The 10,426-nt window shown below is 50.0% G+C and overlaps 1 protein-coding gene across 1 annotated transcript in view; it reads left to right on the forward strand.

Moving 5' to 3' along the window:
• The window catches only part of ZBTB46 (zinc finger and BTB domain containing 46), a 40,707-nt gene that overhangs the window by 12,410 nt on the left and 17,871 nt on the right, over positions 1 to 10,426 (forward strand). The window contains exon 2 of the mRNA XM_006873334.1: positions 5,094 to 5,378. Within this exon, the coding sequence (XP_006873396.1) occupies positions 5,094 to 5,378 (285 nt within the window). The remainder of the gene's footprint in view (positions 1 to 5,093; positions 5,379 to 10,426) is intronic.

The following is a 10,426-nucleotide window of genomic DNA, read 5'->3' on the forward strand; positions in this document are numbered from 1 at the left end:
GAGTTCTGGGACCAGCCCCTGAGCCTGCTTGGTCGGGAATTCTGTGTTGTTGTTGGCGGAGCTCCTTTACTGGACTTCCACCCGATCCACCATCTTGCTTGTTCTCCCCACAGCGCTCTTGGTTTTCAGAATTCATTGTAATGGCCAGAACTCAGACCAGACGTAACAGTTAAGTGCTATATTAAGGCACAACTCCGGGCCAGGGGCAGAAAGCATTAAGGCAAAATCTGGACGGCCCCCTTGGAGTGGAGGACAGCTTCTCAGTGCAGGACACCGCGCAGCCCTGAGGCTCGGGCTCCTTGTGCCCCCCCACACCCCCCAGGGCATCACCACTGACTTTACTGCTGGGCCCCCTTTCAAGCCTCTTGTCCTCAGTTTTACGACCCTTGAATGCGGTAGAGCTCATCTAGGAGGTTCCTTGCCTCCCTTCTCTGCTTCTCAGCTCTCCTTTTATTTCTATCTACTTCCTGTCTAAAAAACCTCGGTGGGCTTCCCTCTAACCCATGCTCAATCCCTGCTTTCCCTTGAAAACGCTGCGTCTGTCAGGTTCTCAGGGACCCAGGCTTTCTGTATGGGCTGAAATGGACACGGCATCTTGAATGACTGGGAGAGGAGCAACTCAAAAAAGGAGTGTAAGCACGATTGTACAACTCGAAGACTGTGACCAGCATCACTGAATTGTTCATGAAGAAACTGTCAGATTGGTGCAGGTTTTTTGTGTATATTCTCAACAGTAATAACAAAATAAATACAATTTTTATTTTAAAATCTGCAGAAAAATACACACAAAAAACATAAACCTCTGTGGGCTTGGCTGCATATAAACACAACCTTCTCACCAATTTCAAGGTATGACCCTCCCAATGTTGTTGTTGTTGTCAGGTGCCATCGAGTCGGAACCGACTCATAGCGACCCCATGCACAGCAGAACGAAACAATGCTCGATCCTGGGCCAACCTCACCACCGCTGCCACCCCCGAGTCCATCAGTGATGCCACCTGGCCGATCCATCTCGTTGGGGGAGGCTACAAATTTACCAATCCCCTCTCAGTAGGCCGCATACACTTCATTTGCATAATCTACTAACCAATCCCTGGAAGGTGAGCACACATCACAGGGCACACAGTCAGACAATCTAAGTATCAAAAACCAAACTATTTACAGCCAACCCAGGAAATGTAACAGTCCCTCTCAGGCAGAGAGCCTCAGGGCTTAGGGGAGAAATCTCTCAAGCGGTTTTTCCAAAGAACCAGGGCAAAAGGCCACTGAAAGGAACTCTTTCATCACAATGCCTCTGTAAGATAAGCACTGGACTGCAAACCACAAGGTCGGTGATTCGAAGCCATGAGCCATTCCTCACGAGAAAGATGAGGCTTTCTGCTCCCGCAGAGTTACAGCCTGAGTTGGACCTGACTCCACCACTGTACCTAACGATAGCAGCAGTGCTTCTGTGTAACCCAAACCCCTTCTAAGGTCTAGAACACTTCCTCAGGAGACTCCTCATATTCCTTACCTGCTTAGATTCTCTCCTGGAAGCCACACAGCTTGCTCTGTCCTTGGTAAGACTTCTTTACCTGCAACCCAGTGTGCCTGCGGTTGGCCTGGATTGGTGCATCTCTCTATAGTGCGTAGCTTTCTGTTGTTCAGTGTGGAGTCCTATCCCCCTGCATGCGTGTACCACCATCAGTGCGCCCAGTCTGTACCTGATGGACAGCTGGGCTGTTTCCAGTTTTTGTCTATGATGAACATTATTTGCCAGTGGACATGTGTTTTCATTTCTCTTGAGTGAATACTTAGGAGTAGGGTTGCTGGTTCATAGGGAAGGGTATGTTTGGTCTTGCCATGAGCTGTTAGACTTTCTTCCTAAGGTTATACCTGTTTACACGCGCACCGTGCTGTCTGTGAGTGTTCCAGGTGCTCCGTGCCTCACTGGCCTGACATGCCATCTATCTCTTGAACTGTAACCACCCTTGCAGTTGCATTTGATGCGTTTTGACAAATCATACGCTGCTGCCATCATGACACAGAGCATTTCCACCACCCTGGACCCACCCTTGCCCCTTTTGTAGTCGACTCCAGGGCCCTAGGGGCAGCTGACCTCTGATTTAGAACGTCCAATAAATGGACTCCCACAGTATGTTCTCCTTTGTGTCTTCCTCATTTTATTCAACTCTCTTTATCATTTTGAGCTCATCAGAGCTTCACACTAACTGAGTGAGAGCAGTAGCTGAGAGCTCCCCCATACCCTTTATCCCGGTTCCCCCAATGGTGACACCTTGCAAAATGATAGTTCCCTCACTCCAGGGTTGCCATAGCAAAGGACCCCAGACAGGGGGAATTACAAGAGCTGTCATGAGTTCACGCTCTCAGTTCTAAAGACCAGGAGTCGGATTCAGGGTGTCAGCAGGACCAAGATCTTTTCTGGTCACTAAGCTTCTCGGGGCTCCAGGTCTGCTTGGCTTCTGGCCGCAGCAACCCAGTTGTTCCTCCAGCACCACATGGCAGTCTTCCCTCTGTGTCTGCTTCTCTGTCTCTCTGTCCTCTTTTTCTGAGGACACCACTCAGACTGTCCTCCTGCTAACTCCTTTGATGACAACCTCAGAGGCCCTATGTCCAATCACAGGCACATCTTCTTAGGAGGCAAAATCAAGGTGTTTTTAGGGAACAGAATGCCTGCTCTAGACCAGGGTGTACCCCCACCCTCCTACACATTCCTGGTTATGTAGTGGCTCTGTCCTGGACCTGGACCTGGACCTGGACCCGGAGGGGCAGCTCATCCCCCCTGTTGACATCCACGTTCCTGTGATATTGTCTCGGCTCCCAGGCCCTGAAGCACACCTTTCTCTCAACTCCAAAGTCGTCTTTCCTGGAGCCAGAGGGTGCCTGCTTCTGCAGTCTGTTCATATCCAGATTTGCAGTGAACACTTTATGATCTAGCATGATCTCTTTAAAATTCTGCTTCGTTTCATTAAAAGCGATTTTCTACTTTTCGGCTGATAGGTTGAAGTATGCAAAACTTCCAAAATGGTGCCCTGCTTCTGTTATAGCGGGGAAGAGCCGTGGCTTTCTGCCTGAGGACCAGTCCTGTCTGACCGTATGTCCTCAGCACGGAGCAGAACTGAGCTGGCATCGTACATTGGTAGGAAGTAACGCTTCCCCGAGATTCCCACCACCTGTGCAGAAGCCACTGCCAAATAGCTGTGAGCAGTACGTCTGCTGCGCTCTAAGAACCCGATTGAGTGTGGGACCCCACGCTGTCAGTTCTTGGGGATCCGGGACCAGAGGTGTGTGTTCTTATTGCAGCGTGGCACCAGGTGGGCATGTCTGCTATTGACCACGGGGTTTGCAGAGAGAATCCAGTGGAACGGTGGTGTCTACCGGTCAGAAATACCACAGTGACCCTCCTGTTCCTTCCACCCATGTCCCCGTTAGTGTGCCATCGTACGTGCCTCATCCTTTACCCTCCCTACCACACGCGTTTATTTCTGTCTGTTGATCTGGTTTTCCAAACAGTTTGCAAGCAACTAGCAAGTCTTATTCCTCTTTAAAGTTTAAATATTTCCTTACTCAGCGCACGGACTTTCTCTGATGTAATTTCAAAGATCAAATCAGGAGTGACCTCTTAGGCGATGTGGGCCTGTCTCTCCCGTGTACCCTACTTTATCTTCACATCTGTGGGGTCCTCTCCCACCTGGACCGTCTGTGAGGAATGTGCCGATTTGGGTCTGCTGGTGCCCCCTCCTGATCGGGCCTCTGCATGTGGGGTGGGGCCCCATGAGGGTATCCTGTCCTCCCTGGTGCCTGTGTTAGTGACTCACAGGTCAGGTGTCTGTCGCTGGGGGGGGGCTTCAGTGGGTCAGGGGTTTTCCCCTTTGTCATTCGTCCATTCCTGTGGAGATGCGGGGACCTTTGTCTGTCCTGTTCCTTTAATCTCTTGTTCCTGATTGAGTCGGTTTTCATCGTGGTGTTGGCCAGGCCGGATTCCCATCTATGACTTACTCTGTATTTGCTCATTGAAATCCTATTTACTGTCTACCAGCCGCATTGCTGTGCAAACCACACGGCCTTCTAAATCCACCGTTGGCCCACATTTCTTTAATCTTTTGCCTGAGATGGTAGAGCCGGACATGTGGGCTGTAGGAACCCAGAGTGGGCACAGACTGGTGTCCTACAGTGAGTTTGCTTTACTGCCCTGATGGCTAATGATGTGTGGCATTGTAGGGTAAATACTGGACTGTGAACCACAAGGTTGATGGTTCAAACCCACCAGCTGCTCCTTGGAAACCCTGAGGAGTAGACTCGATGGCACCTAACAACATTATCCATTTGTTTATCTTTCTTGGAGAAATGTCCATTTAAGTCATTTGATCTTTTAAAAGTTGAATTATTGATCATATTCTTACAGAGTTATGTTCTTGTTAAGTGCCGTTCCAACTCATAGCGACTCTGTATAGGGTTTCTGAGGAGCAACCAGTAGGTTTGAACTACAGACCTTGTGATTTGCAGCCCAGTGCTGATCCTATAGAGTTGTAAGAGCTCTTCTTCATGCACATCCCTTATCACTTGTATGATTTTCAGATGTTTCCTTCCACTCCGGGGATTGTCTTGGTGGTGCCCTTTGAAGATAAAAGTTTCTGATTTTGATGGTGTCTGATCTCTTCTTTCTTTTGTTGCTTGTGTTTTTGTTGTCATTTGTAAGAACGTACTGCCACATCCAAGATCAGGAAGAGTCACCCCGGTTTTCCTCTAAGAGCATGTGCGTTTAGTTATCACCTATTAGGTCTCTGATTCTTTTTGGAGGATATCACCCTCTGAGAGATGGAAAACCTTCAGGTCCTTCACCAATTCAGTGTTCACAAGCCCCACCCTGGAGCCAGGTCTTGACACTGACTCCTGGAGGTTGGTCCCCCATTATCCTGAGTCATGCTCACACCTGAGGCTGTGGTTGTGATGTGGTCGCTGTTGCAGAGCCCTGTTGGGTCCAGCCAGATGCATCAAAGCAAGCAGACGGCTCTCATTACCCATAATGTTCCCAAATCTGCCACAGTTCTTGATCAACCTGAGGTGACCTGTGTGTTCTCTCTGCCCCTCAGATGCTGACCTGACCTTGACCGAAGCCAGCAGCTCGGACATCCGAGAGGAGAGGACTGAGCTGTTTGCACATGCAGAAGAAAGCCTCCTGGCGGGGGAGGCTAGCTACCTGGGTCCACCCCTGACTCCCGAGAAGGACGAGGCACTGCACCAGGCTGCAACTGTGGCTAACCTGCGGGCAGCGCTCATGAGCAAGAACAGTCTGCTGTCCCTTAAGGCTGACATGCTGGGTGATGACAGCTCCCTGCTTTTTGAATACCTGCCCAAGGGCACACACTCCTTGTCCCGTAAGTTCTAGTTCCGTTCGTACAGTGGCTGTGTGGGTTTTGCTCATAGAAGGGGGCAGACTGGTCCTAAGGCTGTAGGGGGAGGCAGCGTTAGGGATCTTTGTGGTAGCAGAGCCTTCAGCCCTTCCCAGGTCCACCTGGGAGCAGGGCTACATGAAGACCTGGCTGGCTTTCAGGTTACAAGAGGCTGTGATGTGGCTACCTACCCATGGCCTGACTCAATGAGAGCTCTGTGAGGAATGACTGGGCAGTGTTATCTGGACAGCTTTGAGGGTTGGGTCAGGGCGCCCTCTTCTGGCCTCTCTGAGGGCGGGAGCCAGGAGGGATGTCACATAATGAGGAGCAAGTGACAGGCTGGACACAGGGCTGCCCCAGGAGATGCCCAGCCTCAGGGTGGGCTGTCTCCCCTTGTCACAGCTCTGAGTGTGTGGGGACACATGGGATGGATAGCAGTGGGGGCTCTGTCTCTGCTGTCCTGTGAAGCTCTCGTGCTTGGTCAGTGATCAGCATGGTGGAGGGACACTGTTTCCCTGGGACCACTCCTCAAAAAGGTGGGCTGGGTGGGGCTGGTGTAGGGCGGTGGTCCCAATGCCTCAGAACAAGAATTGTATGGCCAGACTCTTCATCTCTCCTATTTTGGACATGTTATCAGGAGGGACAAGTTTCTTGAGAAAGACATCATGCTTGGTATAGTGAAGGGGCAACAGAAAAAGAGGAAGACTCCCAACGAGATGGATTGGCACTGTGCCAGCTTCAATGCCCCCCACCCCAATGGAACATGGATTGTGAGGATGGTGCAGAGCTGGGCGGTGTTTCCGTCTGTTGTGCATGAGCTTTGCTATGAGTCGGAACCGACTCCATGGCACCTAACGACCACAAGAAGAATGGTAGTCTGCGGTGCCTTGGGTGACTTCCATTGTTACTACATGGGTAATTAGAAAACGATGTCTTTGCAACTTTGTTTCCATCCACACCGCCTGCTGTGGGTTTGGGGCTGGCTGGTAATGATGAACAACAGTGGTCGTGGCTAATAAAGATGAAGCAAGGGAAGAAACAGCTTTCCGTTTTCTTTATTTCCACGGCTGGAATAAGCACTGTGGCTGGGCCAGCGGCTGTCCCAAGGCATTTACCACCGATTTGGAGTTGGGTGTGGGCAGGATTTGAAAACCTCTAACCCTCATGATCCAATTCTAACAAATGGGGGTAGCAGCTTCCTTAGTTGTTTGAATTTGAAACAAAGTAGCATTTGTAAAACACAGACCACCACCCAGGCTCAGTGGAGGTGCTCACAGACACTCTCGCCTCCCAGATATACAACTGGACTGGTCCGTGAACATTGCTGAAGTATACGGATCCCAGAAACTGGCAGGCATTTACAGAAACTGACTGGGCATCTGGGATTTATGACTGAGTTGCATGAGGGCCATGAATCTGGTGCACTGATGGGAGGAGCAGATAAGAATGGGGCCAGAGGCTAGTGGCTGAGCTGTGAGGCTGGAATGGGCACCTCAGCCTCCCTCACACCCTCCCACACTCATGGCTTCCTTACTCACCTGCCTGAGGGTTAAGATGCCTTTGTTCTGTTGATTCGAGTTCATTCCAACTCTTGTGATTTAGTGTGTTGCAGAGTAGAACTCTAAGGTTTTCTTGACTGTTACCTTGATGGAAGCAGATTGCGAATTCTTTTTTCCATGGACCAGTAGTTTGGTGATTTGAACTCACCGAGCAGCCCTGCAGAAGAAAGGTCTGACTGCTTTCTAGATGCTCCTAACTGTGTTGTAACCTCCTCAGGAAAGGAAAGACTGCTGTAAAACTGCCCCGGCATGGCGCCTTCGTGGCTGCCTGTCTGTGTGTCATTTAGAATGATTTTGGAGGCAGTGCTCAAGACTGGGCTCTGTCCAGGGTCTCAGGAAACCTGGAGTGCTGGCTGTTCTGGTCAAAGGCAGGGGCCAGGGAAGAGAGGAACTTCCCAACTCCTCTCTACCCCTACCTCCCACCAAACAGACGGGCAGGGCTCAGGTCCCTTGCTCTGGACCCTTCCTGCAGCATCTGGCTGGTCTGGGGGGCCTATAGGACGAGGTTCTGTTTGGTGGGATTTCCTTTTCAGATCTCGCTGCTTTCAGCGTGGGTAACTTCATCGTGTGTACTGAGTGAAGCCTGGAGTCTGGGCATGTGTTCTCTGGGTGGGTCTGGAGCACAGTGTGAACTGGCTCTCTCAGTTCTCCACCCTTCAGGTGTAATGAGAGTGGCCCCTGTTTACTGTGTCTATGACTAGTCCCAACGAAAGCCATCTAGTGGCTCTTGGGATTTATTGGCTTATATTATGATTTAACCTCCTTGTTTTCAGGTTCTAATGTTCTACTTTTCTCCATTTTTCATACGTAGCTTCCAGGAGTTATAAGGTCTTGCTGTACCCTGCCCTGGTGGCTGCCCACTTCTGATCTTTCACTTGTGACTTTCTCGGGTGAAGGGTCGCCAGAGGTTGCGTTGTGCCCAAGACAGTATGCCTGACTGCATTTGTCCTGGTGCTGTTTGGAGGCCCTGGGGGCCTGTTGCCTTCTTGAGACTGTGCCTCTATGTCATGTGACCTGAGGCCCAGCTGAGCCTTGCATTGGTGTGGTTCATGGGGTGCCCACCCTGCAGATGCAGTATGTAGTCTTGGACAGGAGGCTGACCCTTGGCAGTGCTATGCTGAGGGGTACACAGTATTGGGTTCCTTGTCTAGCAACGTGCAATGCTGTGGCCACAGGAATGGGGTCCACTCTGGTCAATTCTGTAAACATAAGTTTCAATGACAACTTTTAAATTCAGAGAACCATCAAGTAGGAAGGCAGTGCAGCAGTCCAACACTGAGGTCCTTTCTGGATGGCTTTGGAACGTTCCAGAAAAACCAAAATAATTTCTTTGTTTTCATAGGATTAATGACACTGCCTTAGCTCCTCAGTTCAGCAGATGGTGGTTTTGTTGCTGGTTAAGAATCGTTAGCTAATGTCTCTGTTTTCATTCATATTAACTTGGTTCTTGATCAAGTTGATTCGTTTTCCATAAGCAGGCTGACACCCTACATGTTCACAGTCATTGCTCATTGGCTGGAAACCAGGGGAAGCATCGTTTTTGCCTCAAATGTTGTGTTTGTGTGCATGAATCTATCTGTGTGGGACCTCACACAGAGGTGTGTGTGTGTGTGTGTGTGTGTGTGTGTGTGTGTGTGAATGTGAATCCATGTGGAACCTGACACAGAATTGTGTATGTGTCTGTGTGTGAATCCATGTGGAACCTGACACAGAATTTTCTGTGTGTGTGAATCCATGTGGGATCTGACACAGAATTGTGTGTGTGTCTGTGTGTGAATCCATGTAGGATCTGACACAGAATGGTGTGTCTGTCTGTATGTGAATCCATGTGGAACCTGACACAGAATTGTGGGTGTGCCTTTGTGTGTGAATCCATGTGTGATCTCACACAGAATTGTGTGTGTGTCTGTGTGTGAATCCATGTGGAACCTGACACAGAATTGCGTATGTGTCTGTGTGTGAATCCATGTGGAACCTGACACAGAATTGTGTGTCTGTGTGTGAATCCATGTGGGATCTGACACAGAATTGTGTGTGAGTGTAAATCCATGTGGAATCTGACACAGAATTGTGTGTATGTGTGTGTAAATCCATGTGGGACCTGACACAGAATTGGCCTCAGGCGTTCATCTCTGGCTCTTGGAAAATGCCTCCAGAGCCAGGGCGATGGTTTGATTTCACATGAGGCCACTGAAAATGAGCCAGCCCACTTTTGGTACAGTGGATGTGCGTGCCATATATAATCACGATGCCATTGTAGCATTCTGGGTTATGAAGAGTGTCTTCCCTGGGTATTGGGATTCATCTGTCTTTAGGGGTCAGTTTTTTAAAAGAATCTGTGGTTTCCCTCATGACCACAGCAGCGTTCTCCTGTTTCATTAGAAATGAAACGCAAGTCCCTCTCCCTTTAAAACAAGGGGAAACCCCAGAATAATCAGGATGGCAGGTGGGAGCTCTGCCATCAGTGTGTGTTTGTGTAATGCTGGCATGTGTACCAGGCAGGCAGCAGGCTGTGGACACACTCCTCCTGGCCCCGAGAGGTGCTAGCTTTGGGGGAGAACTCTGGTTTTCTATGATTATGGTTTAAAGAATATGTCCTTGTAGGGTTAAAAAATGAACAAAGGGGCCTTTAGGCTGTATTCAGGAATTTTAAACTTTTCAGAAGGTCCTTGTCTTCAAGGTTGGAGATATGATGACCTTGGTGTTCTCTCGACATGTTATATGACATTCTGTTCTAGAACCTTCTTTAGTAATTGTACTACGTCTAGGAGAGGGGGCAAATCATGGGCAGAGACCCCTTGCACTTGAGATTTGGATCTAAGTACCCCAGACGCCCGCCGCCAGCAGGATGAGGCCGCATCTCGCCTTGGGAATCAAGGGCAGCGCCCCAGGAACTCTCTGAGCGCAACTGATGTTGGTGCAAACGGGTGAGACTGGATCCTTGTGTCTCTAGGCCTGACTGCAGCTCTCAGAGGGACAGAGATGGCTAGCACACATGCCTCCCTCAGCGCCCCCACTCTCCTTCCTGGGACCCTGTGCATCACTGAGAGACCAGAGCCTCTCCCAAGCAAGCCCCAGTTAGCATGTAGGGGGGCCCAGACCAACGCCCACATGCAATGCTGGTTCAGGCTAGTCTTAAGTGGCATAGTACCTACACAACCCATGAGTGCCCTGTTGTTGGTGTGAAGTGCCGTTGAGTCGGTTAGACCCATAGCGACCCTGTATAGGGTTCCAAGGAGCTGCTGGTGAGCTTGAACCACCGACCGTGCAATTCAGACGGCTTTACAGTCTGGTGCATTAACCCACAGCGCCACACTAGGACACCTATGTTATAGCTGAGTATTTTCAGGATAGCCAGCTGTCCCCCTCCACCACCACCCCACCATGCCACCCCCGCCTGGTCATCTAGCCCATCCCCTTCAGGTTAGGGACATTATTGACTTCAGGTTAGGGACATTATTGGCTTCAGGTTAG

The sequence above is a fragment of the Chrysochloris asiatica genome, unplaced genomic scaffold (genome assembly GCF_000296735.1).
Source record: "Chrysochloris asiatica unplaced genomic scaffold, ChrAsi1.0 scaffold00238, whole genome shotgun sequence".
NCBI lineage: Eukaryota > Metazoa > Chordata > Mammalia > Afrosoricida > Chrysochloridae > Chrysochloris > Chrysochloris asiatica.